General features: G+C 38.0%; 1 protein-coding gene across 2 annotated transcripts; it reads left to right on the top strand.

The window, feature by feature from the left end:
- Nucleotides 1-1,109: 1,109 nt before the first annotated feature.
- abcb11b (ATP-binding cassette, sub-family B (MDR/TAP), member 11b) lies at nucleotides 1,110-21,503 on the top strand (the record flags this gene model as incomplete). Of its 2 annotated transcripts, none has more annotated exons than XM_079845086.1 (29): nucleotides 1,110-1,311; nucleotides 1,407-1,505; nucleotides 1,696-1,716; nucleotides 1,800-1,854; nucleotides 4,383-4,627; nucleotides 4,821-4,908; nucleotides 5,032-5,165; nucleotides 5,251-5,422; nucleotides 7,292-7,416; nucleotides 7,545-7,719; nucleotides 7,832-7,945; nucleotides 8,938-9,048; nucleotides 9,161-9,286; nucleotides 9,369-9,572; nucleotides 10,395-10,565; nucleotides 10,647-10,848; nucleotides 11,407-11,488; nucleotides 12,320-12,449; nucleotides 12,527-12,694; nucleotides 12,779-12,883; nucleotides 14,694-14,855; nucleotides 14,960-15,163; nucleotides 15,263-15,504; nucleotides 15,629-15,785; nucleotides 16,851-17,048; nucleotides 17,131-17,337; nucleotides 17,669-17,815; nucleotides 17,910-18,192; nucleotides 19,335-21,503. In XM_079845086.1, 26 exons carry the CDS (start codon nucleotides 1,700-1,702, stop codon nucleotides 18,108-18,110), a joined length of 3,942 nt encoding a protein of 1,313 aa, XP_079701212.1. In that variant the 3' UTR covers nucleotides 18,111-18,192; nucleotides 19,335-21,503. The 2 variants fall into 2 exon arrangements, with proteins under 2 accessions (XP_079701212.1, XP_079701213.1); XM_079845087.1 differs by lacking the exon at nucleotides 1,110-1,311 and adding an exon at nucleotides 1,575-1,593 and having other exon boundaries at nucleotides 1,415-1,490.
- Nucleotides 21,504-22,466: the final 963 nt, after the last annotated feature.

Genomic DNA, 22,466 nt, shown 5'->3' with positions numbered 1-22,466 from the left:
AGTTCCACTTTCTGTGTTAACAAACTGCAAGGCTTTTTGGAACTATTCAGTTCACAAAGTGTAATATAGATCCCAAATGTAACCCATCCATATTTTACCAAGTAGAGTTTTGCTTTAAGTGTGTCCTCTTTTGCCCTATGGGCTTTAGAGTCATTTTTGGTTCAATGAAAGTACATCAACCCTGCATGCAAGTGCATGAGGAAACAAGCTCATTTCATACAGAACATTTAATTAATTCTTTTTTAACATGCTTCCATTTGAATTATTTTAAGAGTGCAATAAAGAATAGAGTTTGTCAGATCAAGCACATATGAGTGTTAATGAGAACGAGGCAGAGATACAGAAGGATCTGACCTCTGAGTTAATTATTTGGTTCTGTCTCTGTATTTCGCAATCATGCTTGTTCTGCCACGATACAACAAAATATTTTGCACACAAAAACGAAATGTGTAAATAATACCTCCCTGACCACAACACAGATGTGTGTTTCACTTATTAAAATTATTATTATTAATTTTTTTTATTGGTTATGCACATCAAAGTGCTATTTAAAAGTGTTTTACTGTAAATGGTGTAGATGGTTTGATCAGTTCATGATCTTATTCAAGATCATGTTCCTTCCAAACATGTTGATTCTGCAGTGCATGATGGGTTACCCCCCCTGTCCTGTGCCTGCAGGACGGAAACATGCTGAGGTGAATGACCTTGCAAGCTTTTACCTTGATTTAGTTAATCTGAGAAACAGTTCTCCGAAATGCATCTGAATCTTTAGGCTTCTCCCAAATCTCATTCCGATTAAAATATTTGAGTACAGTCCTTCAGTCATGGCTTATTTTGTACAAAATGACTGCATGACAAATGGCCACTCTATTGGACGCTCCTGGAAAATCCAGATGACACTATCTGAACTATTGGTAACAACTTAATCTTATTCTTAATGAGATATCAAATATACAGTAAATATCAGTATCATAACAATCATCTTGTGAGCACATGTGCCTGAATAGCTGTATTGATTCTTTTTGGGACAATATCTAATGTCAGTGTTTGTATATGGAGGTCATTCACCCTCCCTGACAGAACAAACCTGCCGGACAGTTACCTCACCTGAGCCAAACCAACCAAGACATTTAACTACAAATACCTACTGTTGGCAACAATCGAGAGATTCACTCCGGCACATTCCCGGAGCTTAAAAGGTGTTTATCCAGACGCTTGCTAAGAATATGACTGGATTTTAGGAGCATCCAAGGAAGAATTTTCATTGTAAACCTAAAAATCTCCGAAAAAGAGTTGCTTTTGATCAGCCAGGTAAGTTTCAGTGTTGGTTTGAAATCTGAAATGATACATTATGTTCCTCTGTGATGCAATTATCCCGAAGCATCTGTTTTCTTAATGGCATTAAGACAGAACGATGCCAGGAACCGTAAAGCTGCGCAGCATCAAGAAGTTTGGACAGGAAAATGATGGTTATGAGTTTTCAGACGAGGGTAAATGGTTTAAAAGTTAAAACTATTCTCAAATCTATAGCACAATCCATTCAGACATGAATTAACATATAGATTCTGTTACAGCGACAAATGGTGAATACATGTAAGTTCTGCTTTTTTAAATCTATATTAATTTATTTAAAATAAAGCATTGAGAATTCCTTCTTTTTAACGTTTCTAAACAACTAAACTTGTGTTAATACAGGACAATGGGAAAGGATAAAAAGTAAGTTATCTTTTTCTCCTTTTCCTTGATGATGCAAGTTTTCTCACATTTACTTTGAGCACCACAAACTATTTCATTCACAGGTCCAAAGATAGCAAGAAAGAAGAATCGGCCATCCGTGTTGGCTTCTTTCAGCTGGTAATACATATGAGATATATTATAACAATGAGAGGAATTCTGTTGTTAGTGGTCATATGTTTTGTGATTGTCCAGTTTGGTTCAAAAATGTTGCATGGATGGACACCTGTTGCACAACTTACAGTTTATGATGAGTGCAAGTGACATATTAGCATGCCTGTAAGGTCAACAGTGTTATAAAAAGATTTTGTGGATCGTAAAGTTCATCCAGATATAATTTAGCTGTTTTGATCATAATTTTGCAGTGGACCCATTTTAGTCCATTTTGTGCAAAAACACTGCAAAAAATGCTTTTCTTACTTAGTATTTTAGTTCTAGTCTAAATATCTAAACATTCTTAAATCAAGATGCATTTACTAGATAAGTAAAATGACATATATTTTTTCTTGTTTTCTTGAAAATAAAATAAAAATTTAGTTTTTGCTTAAAAAAGCAAAATTATCTGCCAATGGGGTAAGAAAAATAATCATGTTTCTGATTGAAATCTTGTTTCTGTCCCAAACAAAAGATTTTTCTTACCCCATTGGCAGATAATTTAGCTTGTTTTAAGCAAAAACTCACTTCATTCCCCTACTATACTTATCTAGTAAATGCATCTTGATTTAAGAATTTTTAGATATTGGAGGTAAACAAGAAAAAAATACCAAATAAGAAGAGTATTTTTTTGCAGTGAAGTAGGCTACGTAAGAAAAGATTTTTACACTAGCTAGTACATATTGCACACCCATGCCATTATATTGCAATTAATATTTATCTCATGTAACAAAATACTCAGATCAAGCTCCGATTATGCTCATCGTTGTAACCAGGGCTTGACATTAACACCCGGGATTTCAGCAGTGGTTTGTTGTGCAGTCACTCCTACTAGTCATTTTGGCGGGTTGAATTTTATATATAATACATTTTTCAGTTGTGGTCTTTAAAAAAGGAGTCTGAGATAATAAACTAGCGCAATGTAGTGTTGTCAAAAATATAGGACCCACTTTATATTGGGTGGCCTTAACTACTATGTACTAACATTTTAATGAATCATTTAGTACAATGTACTTATTTTGTACATGTTTTTACATTGTACTTACATTTTTTAATACCTGCATGTAATTACATCTGTAATTAATTTCTGTAGTTGACAATTCCCTTACACCAAACCCTACCCTTAAACTTAACCATACCACCACACCTGTCCCTAACTCTACCCGTATCCCACCTCAATATCAGCAAAGGTGTTTTCCAATACAATTTGAACACAGTAAGTACATTGTACTTATTTTTTGATGTAAGTACATAGTATTTAAGGCCACCTAAAATAAAGTGGGGCCGAAATGTACATATACATAATACTTCCAAATCCAATACTCATTTTCCAGCGAATAGATACACCATTCCAGCTGCGCTTTCTCTCTCTCTCCAACAGCGAGTTGATACACAAACCTGCCTCCCCTCACTCATTCGTTTCATTAATTGGCTCCAGATGATGTCACAGGGCTTGAATTTCGTAATGGGATTGCACATATTGCAATTTTATTCCGTCCTGCAGATTTGGTTCACATCCAAAGTGGGTTGCAAATTTAGTCCCTCTTCATTGCTTATTGTGCTTAAACAGCCCAAAATACACACAAAATAATGTCAAAATGCCAGTCTTGGAAAGTATTCACGTAAACACAGTCTGTTTTGTTTTCAGCGAATGTAAACAGTTGAGAAAGATCTGTGTCAGGTCTTAAAGGGATAGTTCACCCAAAGATGAACATTGTCATCATCTACCCTCAAGTTGTTCCAAACCTTTATTTCTCCTTTTGAACACAAAATAAGATATGTGCTCAAAAACTGTTATTATAATTTTTTTTTTTACTTTTTTTCCATACACTGTCAAGCACTGGTTGTAACCATAATCGCAGTAAACTACAGTAGGCCTATGTGCCGTACACCGATTTTAATCGCAAAACATGTAAACACTAATCGCTTTGACCAAAAAGCATGTGTTCTCAGACATACACACGTATGCCGTGAGTTGTCCACACGACTTCATGAATGAACTCTTTGACATTATTCAGAAGTTTTCCCTCTCCGAATAGCTCAACTCTTGCAGTCTCGCCGCGCAGTCTCTGCTCCTTATCACAGTGTAGTGCCGAATTTCGACACATCCTAACCCCTCCCCCACACCTACTCCAAAACCTACCAATACTAGGGGAGGTAATAATCTGGCAGGGGGTCAGAATTTGGCACAACAACAGCACAAAATCATAGGCTACTCAACAATACTTCCATATAAATGTGTTTTGCATTTAATAAAAGTAGATTAAAACAGTGGCCAGTAACATAGGCTACCTACTGTATGTGAGTTCATAATTTTGTCCTGTGGGGTTTGCGATTGATGGTGGTACAAATGACCACACTTCTTAGCATAATCAGAATAATGAAAAGTATATGTAAATGGGAGTGAAGAGACATCTTTGATCTTACTGCAATTAAGTCCTTACTCTGGTTATTGGTGCACATGTAAACGTATAGTCGATTGATTTCCCCTGCAGTTTCGCTTTGCCAGCTGCCGGGAGATCTGCATGATGATTTTTGGGAGCTTGTGTGCGATTTGTCATGGTTCAGCGCAGCCACTGATGCTGCTCGTCTTTGGGATGCTGACGGACACCTTCATAGAGTATGACATCGAGCTCAATGAGCTTAGTGACCCGGACAAAGTATGTGTGAACAACACTATACAGTGGCGAAACCGGACACAAGAAGAAAACCTGGCTCTGAACATGACCAGATCATGCGGGTGAGAATAAAGCAGGGGCTTTCACATATTTTACTTTTTAGCCTGTGAGGGATTCACTCTCTAAAATACAAATGCAGCTATTTATTTTAATGTAACTACTGTAACTTTCTACTGTTAATATACATTTGCCATTTTCTTTTTATTCTCAATTATTAAAAACTGTATTTAATGATGGTGTGCTCTTCTGCTTCAGGCTATTAGACATTGAACATGAAATGACCAATTTCGCCTACTATTATGTAGGCATTGGAGCGGGGGTCTTCATTCTTGGATACCTCCAAGTGAGACTTTTAAACTAATTACTGCTGGTTCTTTCTTGTTTTGTACATGTGTAATACAATTTTTGCATGACCTTATGGTAGTATCCTTCAAAAGGGGTTTCTCTCTGTTTTTGTTTTCCTCAGATCTCTCTGTGGATCACCGCAGCAGCACGACAGATTCAGATCATCAGGCAGATGTACTTCAGGAAGGTCATGAGGATGGAGATTGGTTGGTTTGACTGCACCTCTGTGGGAGAGCTCAACACACGCATGTCTGAGTAAGACACATTCAAATATTCAGTTACCTAATATTGTGTGTGTGTGTGTATATGTCATCTCATGTGTGCCTCCATGTGATCCTAGTGACATCAACAAGATAAACGATGCCATTGCTGACCAGGTGGGGATCTTCATCCAGCGCTTCACCACATTCGTGTGTGGTTTCCTCATGGGTTTCGCAAACGGCTGGAAGCTAACGCTGGTCATTGTCTCAGTGTCTCCTCTGATTGGGGTTGGAGCAGGTCTCATGGCTCTGGTGAGAAAAGAAAATTCATCAGGACTTATTTTCATACATAAGATTTCATACATTTCACAAGTTCACACATTTTATACACAACAGTTAAAGCCCGTTCACCGATAACGATAAAGATAATGATAACAATGTGCATGGGCTTTGGATTTTCATGCATGGTACGCAAAAAAAAACTAAACAAAAGCTATTTGTTTACATTAAGCCACCTAAAAAATTGTATCACTGGGCAAAGGGGTCTCTATGAACAGATTTATACATCATCAACTCTTTTACTCAAAGACAGATTGACAGGCACATTCCATTGCTGCTTTTAAATCGTTTTTCTACACTATATTGCCAAAAGTATTGGGACACCCCACCAAATCATTGAATTCAGGTGTTCCAATCACTTCCATGGCCACCGATGTATAAAATCAAGCACCTAGGCATGCAGACTGCTTCTACAAACATTTGTGAAAGAATGGGTCGCTCTCAGGAGCTCAGTGAATTCAAGCGTGGTACCTGTTAGTGATATTACAACAAAGTGTCAGCCACGAAGTGGTAGGCCATGTAAAAAAATCACAGAGCGGGGTCAGCGCATGCTGTCAATAGCTACAGACCTCCAAACTTCATGTGGCCTTCAGATTAGCTCAAGAAAAGTGCATATAGAGCTTCATGCAATGGGTTTCCATGGCCGAGCAGCCATGTCATTAAAGTTCATGTGCATGTAAAGGCAGGCATTCCAAAACTTTTGGCAATATTGTGTATCTTAAAGCGTCAGCGAGTTGACACACAAACCCACCTCCCCTCACTCTTTTAATTTGCTCCAGTTGAATATTGTTGGTGTTACAGGGCTTGAATTTCGGCTTGGAATTGCACGTATTGCTCATAAGTTTACTAATTAGCGCAGAAGTGTGTGCACATAAATACTAATACTTAATACTAAATTGAGTTCTTTTTCACTGCTTATTGCACTTAAACAGTCAAATACACACAAAATAATGTCAAAATGCCAGTCTTGGCAAATATTCACGTAAACACAGTTATGTTTTAAGTGAACGTAAACAGTTGAGAAAGAAAACACACATGTAACAGTATAATGGATCTGTGCATCAAGTCCTAAAGTGACAGCAGACTAATATACCTGCTGCAAAATTATGAGATAATAAAAATATCTACAGTATATGGCAGTTTTTCCCCATGGTATTGATGTTGAATTGTGGCCAGTGAAAATTCTGAGAGGCTAGTTACTTTGGAAAACCACTAGCCACTGTGGCTGGTGAGGAAAAAAAGTGCACACACCAATATAAAAAAATGCTAATTTAGAAGCTATAACAGTTTATTTTATAAAACATGTTTCTAGTAATTAGATAAGAGCGTGTGCAGTTTGCATTGTAGAACAAAACGTCCAAGTGTCTCGTAAATTGAGAAAACGCATTATAAAACCCCTTAAGAAAATCTTGAAGGAACCAGTGATGAATTAGTCTTCTGGGTTTTGACCTCATCCCTGCAGCACTGGACCGTTGTGGTTTGCTATTGGATCTCATATGAGTGACAGGTTGTCCCCCCGCGGAACTCCAGTAAACACATCCTCAGAGAAGAGATGTTGTTGCAAGTGGGAGGGGAAGTTATTTTGATCAAAGATTATGAGGGCACTTTAATTAAAAAATAACATGATATGCATGGATAAATTATTTATAATTATATACAAATTCCATTATACTATATTCCATAAAAATGAGGAATTGTCCATTTGGATTTCATGGAGAATTTTATCTAGTCTGTCTGGAACTAACACAGAACTCCACTTGGCCATTCGAGGACGGTAACATACTGTTGTCTGAAGTTAATTACAATATATTACACTTGTTTTGATTGCTTGTGCTTGTCTAGTTTGTGGCAAAACTGACGGGAATGGAGCTGCAGGCGTACGCTAAAGCAGGTGCTGTGGCAGATGAGGTTTTGTCTTCTGTGCGTACTGTGGCAGCATTCGGTGGAGAGAAAAAAGAGGTGGACAGGTAACTTATCATCATCTTTACACATAATGACTCCCGCACTACACTGTAATCAGAAATGTACTGACTGTGTGTTATTTCCGCTGAACTGATACCATAATTTAACACTCTTTACTCTTTATTTTCTGCAGGTATGACCGTAATCTGGTCTCTGCCCAGCGATGGGGCATCAGGAAAGGTCTGATCATGGGGTTTTTCACAGGGTACATGTGGTTCATCATCTTCCTGTGTTACGCACTAGCTTTCTGGTATGGATCCAGCTTAGTAGTGGACACACAAGAGTACAGTCCAGGGACATTGCTACAGGTATACACACATGATCTCATGAAAAATAACCCACACACCAAGGTTCACTTTGCTTTCAACACATGTGGCAGAAAAGGCAGAATTCAGATGGATATCACATTTTGTTTTGCAGGTATTTTTTGGCGTGCTTATTGCTGCGTTAAATTTGGGACAGGCGTCTCCTTGTCTGGAGGCGTTTGCTGCTGGAAGAGGAGCCGCCACCATTATCTTTGAGACCATAGAACGTGTAAGAACCCTGAGGACAATGGACATCACAAAATTCACATGAAAAGACTAATATCTGTCTCAAATCTAATGTTGTTATTGTCTGGCTATCACCAGACCAAGCTCAATTTAAGATTGAACATTGGTCTGGGGAGCCTACTCTGTATTTTCTACTGCACAAGAGGCGTGATAAACGAGCATAAATTAAATGACTCTGTACGCAATTGGATAGTCCTTCAACCAATCAGACCACAAGAGGCGTGATAAACGAACATAATTCAAAAGACTCTATATGCAATTGGATAGTCCTTCAACCAATCAGACTGCAAGAGGTGCGATAATCGAGCATTTTAGACTTTAAATTAGAAAATGTAAAATTAGAACTGTTGCTAATTGAAATGAAATAAGTTGAAGTACTCAAATTGCTAAAACTAAAATAAATAAAAATAAATTAAGCTAAATAGAAATATAAAAAATACTGAAACAGATCCAATTAACGGAAACTTGAGATACAACATCTAATTTAAACCTGTGAATTTAGAAAGAAAAAAAAACATTTTTGAGTAAAGTGATGTAAAATTAATAAGAAATAATGTTAAGTATGTTTTTAATTAATTTAATTTGTTTTTATTTTTAATTCATGCTGAAAGTATTTGTTAAATGATAATGATAATGAAAATATTTAAATGATTGACAAATGATATTTAAAAAACGCAAGTGGTCTCATACTTTTGACCACTTGTATACAGAAAGAAAAAGAAAAAATCACACAAATGTCAATCCCATTAGTACCGAAAATATGATCTTACATGGATGGAAAATGAGTGTTAAAGCCCTCCTGTGCTGGATTTTAGTAAGTGTAGAAAAAAATGCACCGAATGAAAAAGCCCAGCAAGCTCAATGCAGGAGCAAGTCAGAAGAAAACGGCTTTATTATGGCATGTCTGACATCTATCTGAGTCTGTCTGACACCTTCCAGAGTGATGGATTGACAGGAATATTGTCTTATTTTCAGGAACCAGAGATCGATTGTCTCTCTGAGGCTGGATATAAGTTAGACAAAGTGAAAGGAGATCTGGAGTTTCATAATGTAACTTTTCATTACCCATCTCGCCCAGAAGTGAAGGTAAAGTTGAAATTTACAGCAGTACAGTCACTACTTCTCTTCCGCCATCTGGTCCAGATGGCTCTCCGCTGTGTTCCTACATTAGATGAACTTACTCACCTCTTTCTCACAGATCCTCAATAAGCTTAATCTGCAGGTTAAGTCAGGGGAGACAACAGCGTTTGTGGGTCCCAGTGGTGCTGGGAAGAGCACCGCAATCCAGCTCCTTCAACGATTCTATGACCCCAAAGAAGGCATGGTAAAGAAACATCACTCTTACATGCTGCAATATTTTGGGGGAACATCATTCAGAAATCCTTGTAAATGTTCTTTCACTCCAGGTGACATTGGATGGTCATGACATCAGGGGTCTGAACATCCAGTGGCTGAGATCTCTGATTGGAATTGTGGAGCAGGAGCCGGTTCTGTTTGCGACCACCATTGCTGAGAACATTCGATATGGGCGTCCTGAAGTCGCGAACGATGACATCATCACAGCAGCCAAAGAGGCCAATGCCTACAACTTCATCATGGATTTACCACAGGCAGGAGACTACCTAACACCACCAAATATGCCCAACATACATAGGCATCATAATTAACGACCATCTTGTTCTCTATATTATATTATTATCCATCCACAATTCTCCGTAATGCTTAGGTTATAGGAGGGCAAGCCTATCCAAGCTATTATATTATATTATATTATCTTTTTGTTTCAATCCTGAAGGTTTCTGTTTATTTTTTAGGTTTAAATTAGATTTGAATCCCTCCTTTAAACCCCATTTTATACTATCCTTCAAAACTTTAGGGTCAGTAAGATTTTTTTTTAAAAGAAATTAATACTTCTATTCAGGAAAGATGCATTAAGGCATGTATAATGTTACAAAAGATTCCTATTTCAAGTAAATGCTGTTTTTTTTTTTCTTCTTCAAACTTTCTATTCATTAAAGAATCCTGAACAAATATCACAAAATTAAGCAGCTCAACTGTTTTTAACATTGATACCAATGAGAAATTATTCTTATTGTTATTATCATCACCAAATCAGCATATTAGAAAGATTTCTGAAGGATCATGTGACACTGAAGACTGGAGTTATGATGCTGAAAATTCAACTTTGCAATCACAGGGATAACTACATTTTAATATATTAATACAAATATACAACAGTTCTAAATTGTAATAATATTTCAGATTTTTTTTTTTTAATCAAATAAATGCAGCATTGGTAAGCATAACAGACTTCTTAAAACAAATACATTACAAACATAAAAAAAACTCACTGACCCCAAACCTCTGAACGGTAGTGTATAATATGTATATAGTAAATATGTTTCTTAAACTTTTTGATCTTTTCTTTTTAGAAATTTGACACTTTGGTAGGTGAGGGTGGTGGCCAGATGAGTGGCGGACAGAAACAGAGAATCGCAATAGCCCGGGCACTTGTGAGGAATCCCAGAATCCTCCTGCTGGACATGGCTACATCAGCTCTGGACAATGAGAGTGAAGCTGTCGTACAGGAGGCTTTGGACAAGGTCAGCAGTTACAAAAAGTAGTTAAAATATATTATATCAAAATCACTGAAGAGTTGAACAACCATCGATCCTCTGTTGAAGGTACGAATGGGTCGCACCACCATCTCCATCGCCCACCGTTTATCCACAATAAAGAATGCAGATGTGATCGTGGGATTCGAGCACGGCCGTGCTGTGGAACGAGGAAAACACGATGAGCTGATGGATAGAAAGGGCGTCTACTTCACCTTGGTCACACTTCAGAGCCAGGGAGACAAAGCCCTGAATCAAAAAGTCCAACAGGGTAACACACACACATTCTCCCTACTGTTAGTACTCTGTACTAAGATCCTTTCACTTGATCCTAACTAGTGTCAATGTTCTCCGGTGCATTGAACCCTGGAGCAAAGCACCCTGAATTGTGACGCGGTACTCAAAGTTCAAATTATTTCAACTATGACCTCTTGCCACCGAGCTGAAAAACAGCCAATTTTGTCTCTCAGATCTTTTGGAGTAAAAAGCACAAAATCCTCTTGAATACCTCATAATCATTTTTTATTAATTTATATGAACAGTGTTCGGAATATTATTTATTTACTCTTGTATTAAAATTATGTTTTATATTTTCAGTTTTAGATTTAGCTATTTTGTCATAAATGCTTTTTTTCCCATTTTTATATTTATTTTGTACATTTCCCTTTTAGTATTGTCAGTACTTTTTATTTGTAAAATTTTTGTTGAATATTTCATTGAAAGTTTTTTTATTTTTTATAGTAATTTTATTTCAGCTTTGTTTCAATTAATAAAAAAATATTTGAAGTGAATGTCATTCTAATCTTTCTGTCTCTCTCACTCTTCTCAGAGATGGAAGAACCTGAAAGTATTGATCCTGAAGCAGAGAGAAAGAGTCTCAACAGGGCAGGAAGCTATCGTGCTAGCTTAAGGTAAAAATGGTGGAACACTTTATTGCTCAAGCTTCCTTTGAGGAATGCTCAAGCTTTGTTCAAACCCTAGTTAGTGTTTCTTACATGAAGAGACTCAACTAATGATCAGTTGATTCCAAGTGACCAGATTTTTTTAATGGAAACTGGGTACATTTCTTATTTCATTGGTCAAAAATGTAATTAGCTATGGTTCCATCCACCTATTTTTATGCACATTTTGGAATATTGCATTAATTATGGATGGAAACGCCAAGATGTGCATAAATTCAAAAAAAAAAAAAGCAATTGAGAGGTGGAAAATGTTCGTATCCAATAAGAAGACATGCACATAAACTACGATGGAAACGCATTTACCGAATAAATCGCTTGATGTGCAACAAAAAACTCTGCCACAACAGTGGATGTGATTGGGTAACTGGAAAAAATGTCATTGCACAAATGTCATATCTCAAATGTTGGTTTGATCATTCTGATGCCCGAGTCAAAGTCGGTCATCAGAATAATTTGATATAATGACCTCCCTGAAATGTCTCGCATGATTGTGTTCCCGAACACCAAGCATCTGAACGCAAGTTAACATGACAGCATTTATTGCATTTCGTCTGCACACTCTGAGATGCAGGTCATTTATATAGTAGAAAAAAAAGCTACAGTGGCTTTCCTGATTGCAGCTACTTCTATTTTTATAATACACATAATGCACGGTTCATATTAACTGTATGTTTAATGCCTACAATTTTTACTCAAGTAGGCAGGTCCATTGGAAATACAGTGGTAAGTTCTAAGTAAGTCTTTTTATACCTCACTCTCTCTCTTTTACTATATCTGCAGAGCATCTATTCACCAAAGATCTCGATCACAGCTGTCGAATGTTGTTCCCGAATCCTCTGTGGCCATCGCCGGAGAGCTAGGCCTTCGCTCATACTCTGAAACCTGCGTTCCTCAGGAGGTCAAGGAAAAGGTTAGAACTCTCCAACACCATGGGCCTGATATATCTCGCTAACATCTCATGCTTGTGCATACTGTATGTGTCTACAGAGTGGCCTTCTTGATGATGATTCAGAGGTGGTGGAACCGGCTCCGGTGACTCGTATTCTGAAATATAACGCACCTGAATGGCCCTACATGCTCTTTGGAAGCTTCGGAGCAGCTGTGAATGGAGGGGTGAACCCGGTCTACTCTCTCCTCTTCAGCCAAATCCTGGCGGTGAGCTTTCTGCCTGCTATTCTTCTCTTACTGCATGTATTTTCTGTTGGCATGGCTTTCATGGCTCTTTATTTTTACCTGCAGACATTCTCGATGCCTGATCCTGTTGAACAACGGAGGGAAATTAACGGCATCTGTCTGTTCTTTGTAGTTGTTGGTTTGGTTTCGTTTTTCACACAAATGTTACAGGTTTGTCTTCATATTTAGCCTTTTCATTATAATACACTATCCCCATGGTTTCACAGACAAGGTTAAGCTAGTCCTAGACTAAAATGTATGTTTGAGCTGTTTTAACTGAAAGTAACTCACACTGACATATCTTAAAATATGTCAGAGCCATTGATTTGTCTCAAGATGCACACCAGTAACTTTTTATTTTTTTTCTAAGGCATGTTTATTAAAGCTACTTAAATGTCCTAATTGAACTAAAGCCTAATCCTGGCCTAGTCTAAGCCCTGTTGGAGGAACCAGGCCTATATTGTAAATATATTGTAAACTATTACAGAAAGACTGTGCAAATTATAGAAAATTCTGTGCATTATAGCATTACTGTGGCGGTAAAAAAACCTCAAAGGGGCGATAGTTACTTTCAAATACCTGGGCCAGTAAACCAGTGGCTGTGTCTGAAAGCTTAAAAATGCTGCGTTCAGAGGATGCATTCCAGGGTATTTTTTTTTTTTGAAGGCAGCATAGATGTATCCTTCGCTGCCTTTGATATCCCACAATCCTGTGCGTTCCATTCCGTGACAGTTAAGCTAAAGATGGCGTTTGAAAGTTGGAATTGGTGGTCAGTTTGTGTAATGTACTCATTTGACCAACTTTTGCACTTTTGATGTCATTTCTAGGGAGAAATTAGTATTTCATATTCCTTAATTATCATCAAAACTCTCTTTTTTTTTTTGTAGATAAATAAACCATTATGGTGCCTCTTAAGTCTTTCCGAAATAAGTTTTGGGAGGTACTTTTGTGTGCAAATGCTGCCTGTAAAGTCATTGCTTGCAAGCCAACAATCATGTCCTAATTTTGCAGTGTTAGACGCGTTCCTGGGTCAACATATTTTGTTGATTCTGGAACAACATTCCTGTCTGAAAATTGAATCCTAACCATATCCCTACCCCTAAACCTAACCCTACCCATAAGTTATCTCTAAAATCAGTGGTATAATACTGATGTAGAAGCACCTAACCCTGGTTATAAGCCTAAACTTTGCAAACTGTAAACTTGTCCCTCAAACTTGTCCAGTCAGTGCTATGATAAGCTACTAGGCTAAGCTGTTAGCATGCTAACTGAAAACAAAGAAAGGGAAAATGACCATTTTAGCTTCAGTAATATAATGTGATATTTGGCTATGTAATTTAACCTTAATTAATAATGACCATATTTGAATGACTAAAGCCAGGTGCACTACTAGTAGTGGGAAGTTCTGACTCGGATCTTTGAATCTCGTTAAGCAAAATGAACAAACCTTTTTTCAAGTCATTCCGTTCATTTCAGTAGAATCTAATTAAAATGTTACATGGTACATTTTTCAACACATTTAGTACTTTTGGAATAAAAAATAAACTATAAGCTAATGCAGCCATGGCCAAACTTTGAGAAAGAAATGATTCATTAATTGCTATAGCTTGCTTCAGGCTATGTATGCAGTCCGTTCGTTCACCTCACCTCCCGATGCAAATTATTCTTTCTTTTGTCACCGTGACAGCCTCATATGTAAACTAATACATGCGTCCGGAAACAGAAAAGATTAGTTCATCTCTCGAGTCTCGGGTCATTCTTTCATCAAGTCCCAGCCCCATAGACAAGGCTATGCAGTCACTGGAAACAGAAAAGATTAGTTAATCTTTCGAGTCGTTCGTTCAAGTCCCCATAGGCTGAATAAGCTGTGTTCACGTATTTGTATAGTGCCATGGATACGTTTGCTTTCAAAATATCTAGATAGTATTTATTATAGCTACTTCTGCTTGTTTCTTTTTTCTTCTTTCTTTCTTTCATTCAGGGCTATGCATTCTCTAAATCTGGGGAGCTGCTGACACGTAGACTGAGGCGTTTGGGTTTTCAGGCAATGCTGGGGCAGGAGATCAGCTGGTTTGATGACCGCAGAAACAGCCCAGGTGCTTTGACCACAAGACTGGCCACTGATGCCTCGCAAGTCCAGGGAGTAAGAAAAACATTTTGCTGATCCTTTTTTCACTACCTTCTACATGATCTGCACATTTCACAAAATAATGCTTAATTACAGTAAAAAGAAACCTCTCACTCCAGGCCACAGGTTCTCAGATCGGCATGATTGTGAATTCTCTGACCAACATTGGTGTGGCCATTATCATCTCCTTCTACTTCAGCTGGAAACTTACTATGGTCATTCTGTGCTTCCTGCCCTTTCTGGCTCTATCTGGAGGGTTTCAGGCTAAGATGCTTGGCGGATTCGCCAAGCAGGACAAAGAGGCCATGGAGGCAGCAGGACAGGTGAGCTCACGCGAGACTGGAGTATAGGTAAAATCACCTACAATCGTCAGCTTCTGCATCAGGCTTTATAAATGTCTCTGTGTCTGTTTCTGAGTGCAGATATCTGGAGAAGCTCTGAATAACATCCGCACCATTGCTGGCCTAGGAAAAGAGCGTAGTTTTGTGGAAATGTTCGACACACAGCTGGAGGCCCCATACCAAGCCGCGCTGAAGAAGGCTAACGTTTACGGTGCCTGCTATGGATTTTCCCAGTGTGTGGTCTTCATGGCAAACTCCGCCTCCTATCGATTCGGTGGATACCTGGTCTATCAAGAGGGGCTACACTTCAGTATGGTTTTCAGGTGAGACAACAATGCCACAAAGTGTATTGCTGGTTTACATTAGTAGAGTAAATGAAGTAAATGGTTTACAATGGTAAATGGATGGAGTAAATGTTCATAATTTGGTGAGGTTCTATCAATACAGGGTGATTTCAGCGATTGTAACCAGCGGCACAGCTCTCGGCCGAGCTTCCTCCTACACTCCAGACTACGCCAAAGCCAAGATCTCTGCCGCGCGATTCTTCAAGCTACTCGACCACATTCCCAAAATTAGCGTCTACAGCAATGACGGAGACAAATGGGTAATTCAATTATCAATCCCAACCATTCATTGACCGTATTATCCAGGTAAAATTCACACCAGACCATAAGTTTCACTAGCCTGGTCCTACCAGACTCTCGTACATTTCATTTGCACAGAGAGTCTGGCCACTCTCCATTGACAAGGGTTAACTTCCTTGAAGGCGGGTACTCTGTTGAAGTTTAAAACTATTGGATCTGCCCAGAGCCACTCTGGATCTACTATAACCAATCGCTAACGTTTGGTCGCGACGTATGTCATCTCAAACTAGCGCACGACATCAACGTCATCGTTCTCAGCCACTCCCTCTGTTCGCTGATTGGACCGATTAAAATAAAGAGAATATATAGCGATCCCAGACGGAGTACTGAAGGAAAGCGGAAGTACGTAGGAGTGCGGATCCAGGCTAAAGTTTCACAGGGGCAAAATGGCATGGCTGAGTGAAAAAACACAGATAAGTTGCATCGTAATGTAAAATACCTGTTAATAAAAAGAAACGTTTTACCAGAAATCTCCAATAGTTTAATTTGCCAAAAATTGTCTTATTGCATTGACCAATATTTACCGTCATTGACCTAATTAGAGAAACATATAAATAATGAATTGTTCCTGTTGTTTTGAGGAAAAGTGAACAAGAGAAGTAAAACAAGCGTTTATATACATAGAAAAGTCCCCTGCCAAAAAAAATTATTCCATGTTTCCATGTTTCGTCCAGTGGAATAACACTTATTTTTAACAATATTGTTAAAATCGTGTAAAATCAGTTGATCTGCTTGCAAAGCTGATATACCTCACATTCGGGTGATTGTGATGATAAAAAAGTGACTCATATTCTGGAAAATACAGTATATTTATCACATTATCTGTTATTAGGATTGAAATGTATTTGTCATATTTAGAATATAGACTATTGTATATAGAAATGTAGGAGATATAAACTAAATGTTTTAACATTACATTTTAGTTCTGCATTATTTCTTGGCACAGCAATTTAAAAACCACCTGCCACCTACACAGGCAGGAACACACACCGTCACATAACACTTTCTCTTACTCTTTCTTTTAGGATAATTTTAAAGGGGATATTGAGTTTATAGACTGCAAGTTCACATACCCGTCCCGGCCAGATATGCAGGTTCTGAATGGTCTGAATGTGAGTGTTAAGCCGGGACAAACTTTGGCATTTGTGGGCAGCAGCGGCTGTGGCAAGAGCACTAGCGTTCAACTTTTGGAGAGATTCTATGATCCTAACAATGGCCGTGTGGTAAGAATACTGTTAAGATCTTTCCCAGATATTTTGAATTGTTTTTTTTTTTATGATCTAATTATTGTTCTTTATCGATTAGCTCATTGATGGCCGTGAATCTACTCGGGTCAACGTTGCTTTCCTGCGCTCTAAGATTGGGATTGTCTCTCAGGAGCCAATTTTGTTTGACTGCAGTATTGCAGAGAACATCCGCTATGGAGACAATCAACGAGAGCTCAGCATGGATGATGTTGTCTCCGCAGCCAAGAAGGCCCAGCTGCATGACTTTGTCATGTCACTTCCTGAGGTGTTAACTACGGAATCTTCGGATTATAAGGATTTAGAATTAATGCTGCATTCACTTTGTGACGGAATCTACTTTAATTACAAAACGACAGCTCGGAGATTCTACTCTAAGCTGTTCACATCTTTAAATAAAAAATTATTAATTTATAAAGGACATTTAAAATCAACTCAAGTTGACCAAAAGTGCTGTACAAAAATGTTATGTTAATAAAAATAAGTAGACATGTTCAAACTAATAAGAATCTATTATCTAAAAATATAATAAAGATAAAAATCGTGTTTCTTGTGCAAAAATGTTAATTGCTTGACTGTTTATTCTTCCCCTGATGCAGAAATACGACACTAATGTTGGTTCCCAAGGGTCCCAGCTTTCCCGGGGTCAAAAGCAACGCATTGCTATAGCCAGGGCGATCATACGAGACCCCAAAATACTTCTACTGGATGAGGCCACCTCAGCACTGGACACAGAAAGTGAGAAGGTGAGCCAGGAAGCAAGAGTTTTAGAGGATTTGCATTGTTTGTTAGTTGTGTGAGAACTCATACAGTCTATGTTTGTTTGTCTGTGTGTGGCAGACTGTACAGGAGGCTTTGGATAAAGCAAGAGAAGGCAGAACTTGTATCGTCATTGCTCACCGCCTGTCTACTATCCAGAACTCTGACATCATAGCTGTGATGTCAAGGGGATATGTTATCGAGAAGGGCGCACATGACTATCTCATGGGCCTGAAGGGGGCGTACTACAAACTCGTCACGACCGGAGCTCCAATCAGCTAATCTCACAATCAGCACATAAGGGAACTGGAAAGGATTTCATACATCCTTCTAGTGATACGCTCAAAAAAATTATTCTAGCTCAGTTTATTTAAAGAGCACCTATCATGGCATTTAAAATGTTCCAAATATTGTTTTAGAAGTCCCCAACAACAGTTTTGCATGCATGCAATGACAAAAAAGACTTTAGTTTTCTTATAATATGCATTTATTTTTACCTGTTTTGACAGCGATTCTCAAATGATTCCTTTAGTGATTCACTTTTCAAAACCCCGCCTTTACGTGACGCTAATCTGCGGTGATTGGTCAGATGACCCAGTCAGTTGTGATTGGTATAGTCTGTGCAGATATTTTCGGAAACGGAACGCCCATCAAAGTCTTATAATGACAGTAATTTGTTAATATGTGTCAGGAGTTATGAATATGAAAACCGCGTCGGTACTGTTTGATTGTAATATGAGCCTCAGCTGATCTCATTCATAAAAAAACTCCTCACGAAGACTCGCGACAAATCAACATCCCTCAGGGCTTTTAGTTCAAAAGTGTGCAGATGAGGAGACATATTGATAGATTCTCATATGTCTGTGTCAAATTTCTAAACAGAGGAGTATTTTTTATTCAATACTTCCTCAAAATGGGCAGAAATAGCCTAATCATGAGCGATTGAGTCTCTTATGTGTTGTTTTCAATTCAAACTGGCAGCCGGAGGGCGCTCTGTGCACATGTAATCCATATATGGTACAGACAGACGAAGAAGATACCATGTGCCATAATAAAAGTCCATAATAAAAGCTTCCTGAGATCGCGAAACATACATTTGACGACTAATAATAAACACTCAATCGCGACGATGTATGGTTTGTCTTCAAGCCACTTAGTCTTCAAATGCTCATCCTTGGGCAGATGAAAAAAGTTTGCTTTTGAGTCGCACTTCAGAACACAGCGTCTCGTGGCCATGATGTTTTCTAGTTTTCACTGGCGTCTTGGAGCGCAATAAGTGGGCGTATCGTATTCAAATAACTTGACAAGTTGACGTCATCTAGTCAGAGAAAAAGCTTCGGTCTTCTAACGATTCTTAAAAATGACTCCGAGTCGACTCTTACTTTTGAAAGAAAATAACTATATATACGGTGCACTGTCATATTTCAAGCTATCACAGGATGTTTTTGTTCACTTAGATCTATGTTACACACTACATGAAAGGTAAATTTCAAAATTCCATGATAGGTGCTCTTTAAATAAAATAAGCTGAAACAACGCAAATCTTTAGTTTTTTTACTTAATTTACATTTTTACTCAATTTTATTATTTTAAATGAAATTAAATGTGTAAAATGTTAAGTTAACCTAAACCATTTGTGTTGGGACTACCTGAATCATTTAGGTTGCGCTGAGAGAACTGGGCAGTGTATTTCTAGTTCCCAGCATGCTTCGATTAGGGATGGATCAGGAGAGTAAATGTTGAAATTAACTGCTGTTTAATGTGTTTTTTTTAGTAAAGGGAAAGACCTGTTAAAGTTTGATGTTATATTTGACATTTCAAAGTTGTGTTATGTTGTGTCGATTTTTGAGGTTACCATTAGGCTGAAGTGTAGACCTTGAGGTTAGGCTATGCTGTTCGTAATGAGCTGTAACTGTGCTAATGCCAGGGATGAGAAATGTTTTACTGGATAATTACTTTCATGCTACAAAAGTTACACTTAGCATGTGAACAAGTGTTGTTAGTTTATAGTAATAATGAAAATAAATTAGTTTGACACAGTTCCACCAGTCTAATCATGGTCATCAGTTCTACCCCTCTTTATCCTACTTTATCTAGTTGGAATGACATGATTTTATGAAGTTCATACAACAAGATTATAACAAATAATTTCAAACCAATTCGATTTTGTTGGGAAAACATAATTGAATTTCGTGGAAAAGTTTTTCTTAATTTAAGTTCGTTCAACAGCTTTTTTTGAGTGTAGATGGACAAATTTAATAATAAAACAGCTGATATTTGTCTGATTAACACACCTTCTTGGCACAAATAAAAAATATGTATTTCAGTAATACAATTACATATATGATATATATACACTATATTGCCAAAAGTTTTGGGACACTTGCCTTTAAATGCACATGGAATTTAATATCATCCTATTCTTAATCCGTAGGGTCAAGTTCCTCCACACCAAACTCGCTCATCCATGTCTCGTCCACAGTCATGTTGGAACAGGAAGGGGTCATCCCCAAACTGTTCGCACAAAATTGTCTAAAATGTCTTGGTATGCTGAAGCATTAAGAGTTCCTTTCACTGGATAAGGGGCCAAGCCCAACCCCTGAAAAACAACCCAGCCCCATAATCCCCCCTCCACCAAACTTTACACTTGGCACAATGCAGTCAGGCAAGTACTGTTCTCCTGGCAACTGCCAAACCCAGACTTGTCCATCGGATTGCCAGACACAGAAGCGTGATTCATCACTCCAGAGAACATGTCTCCACTGCTCTGGAGTCCAGTGGCGGCGTGCTTCACACCATGCATCCGACGCTTTACATTGCACTTGGTGATGTAAGGCTTGGATGCAGCTGCTCGGCCATGAAAACCCATTGCATGAAGCTCTCTACGAACATGGATGAGGTGCTGTTGTTCCCAATTGCTTCCACATTTGTTATAATACCACTAACAGTTGACCGTGGAATTTAGTAGTGAGGAAATTTCACCAATGGACTAATTGATTGCTTTTGGCAATTTCAGCGCAAGTAAGATTTTTTCATGGACAACGGAAAGGTACTCCTCTCAAAAAGCATTCAAATAAAGATACTTTTAGGTGTTTAAATGCTTTTTGGAGCATTGGAATTGCTTGACGATGGCTTAATGAAATGATTTTTGTGTGAACCTCAAAATCGACATTTTCCATATGTTTTGCATATAGCTCGAAAATATACCTGAATTCAAAGATTTGGAGGGGTGTCCCGATACTTTTGGCAATATAGTGTATATGTCAGAAAAAAACGTAATCGAAGTACACTGAATTTTGAAACAAAACAACTGTTAGTTGTTGTATGCATTGCAAAATGTATGTATTTATGTACTATCTAATAAAACTTTTTTTCGATTAAACAAAATGGCAGTCTGAGCTGTAAATGTCATGAATAATCACTCTGGAGCCAGAGGAAATGACATAATAACAACACTGATTTAATCATGGCGTGCACAATCCCAAACCATAAAAGCTTTAAAGTCCATTTTGTGCTTTTAATAGCCCTCCAAAAATCTGTCAGTAATAAAACATGTACTGTATAATGTAATTCAATATTTGCAATGTATATGTTGCTTGTAAAATCTTTTTCATCAGAATGCACAGATATTTTTGAATGGCTATCAATAAAGAAATATGTTGTGGATCTTGTTCTATTTATTTGTGGAATTTTTTTTTGTTTTTTTTTTGTGAATACCATACATTCATTTGTTGATTATAATCAACATTTATTTATGAAACAGTTTTACCCCCAACTGGACAGATCATCTGATAGAGGTCTTCATTGGTTCACTTAAATCTGAAAACCTGAGGCCCGACCCATTACCCGAGCGAGTTTGGGTCCAAAACTCTGACAATTGCTTCAGCGATGGGTCAGGACTGACATTAATAAATAAATGTGCTTTTGGAGTTACACTGTCGGTTTGACAAGTCTTTGTCAAAGAGCTGTGGTGATGTCATCAATATCATATAGGCCTACCCCCTCACCCTTTTGAGTGCACATAGAAGTGGTATGTGACTATGAGCAAAATTGTAGATTTCATGACACACACAAAGATTTTCAGGAAAGAAAGTAAATGTTTTTTTATCAAGATATTTTTTTTACCTAGCAATCATTATATTGTAAAAAGTGATCAGTTGACTTAAAGTGAGGAGACCCCTTGCCTTAAAATTAAAGGTCCCGTTTTCCTGTGTTTTTGAAGCTTTGATTGTGTTTACAGTGTGCAATATAACATGTGTTCATGTTTCGCGTGTAAAAAAACTCCGTATTTTTCACACAATTTATTTATCTGTATACCGCTGTTTTCACTGTCCTAAAAACGGCTTGAGGATATCCTTGTTCTATGAAGTCCCTCCTTCAGAAATACGTAACGAGTGCTGATTATGCCAGCGGTTCCCGTGTTGTGATCCAACAGCAGCTTAGCGCACGCTGCCCGGAGAGGTCACGCCTCTTACCATAACGGGGAGATGCATGCGCTCAATGTTATTGTAAACATGTCTATATCACCATATCAATTTGAGTCACAAAGGTGATTTGACTCCGGGATGAAAATAACAGCGTCTCGACGACATTGCGACAAACACTCTACAAACGCAACACTTCGTCTTCTCGTGGGAG

This window comes from Gobio gobio (assembly GCF_949357685.1).
Source record: "Gobio gobio genome assembly, chromosome: 19".
In the NCBI taxonomy this organism is placed as follows: domain Eukaryota; kingdom Metazoa; phylum Chordata; class Actinopteri; order Cypriniformes; family Gobionidae; genus Gobio; species Gobio gobio.
Note: the sequence above shows the minus strand (reverse complement) of the source record. Positions and strands in the feature narration are given on the sequence as shown.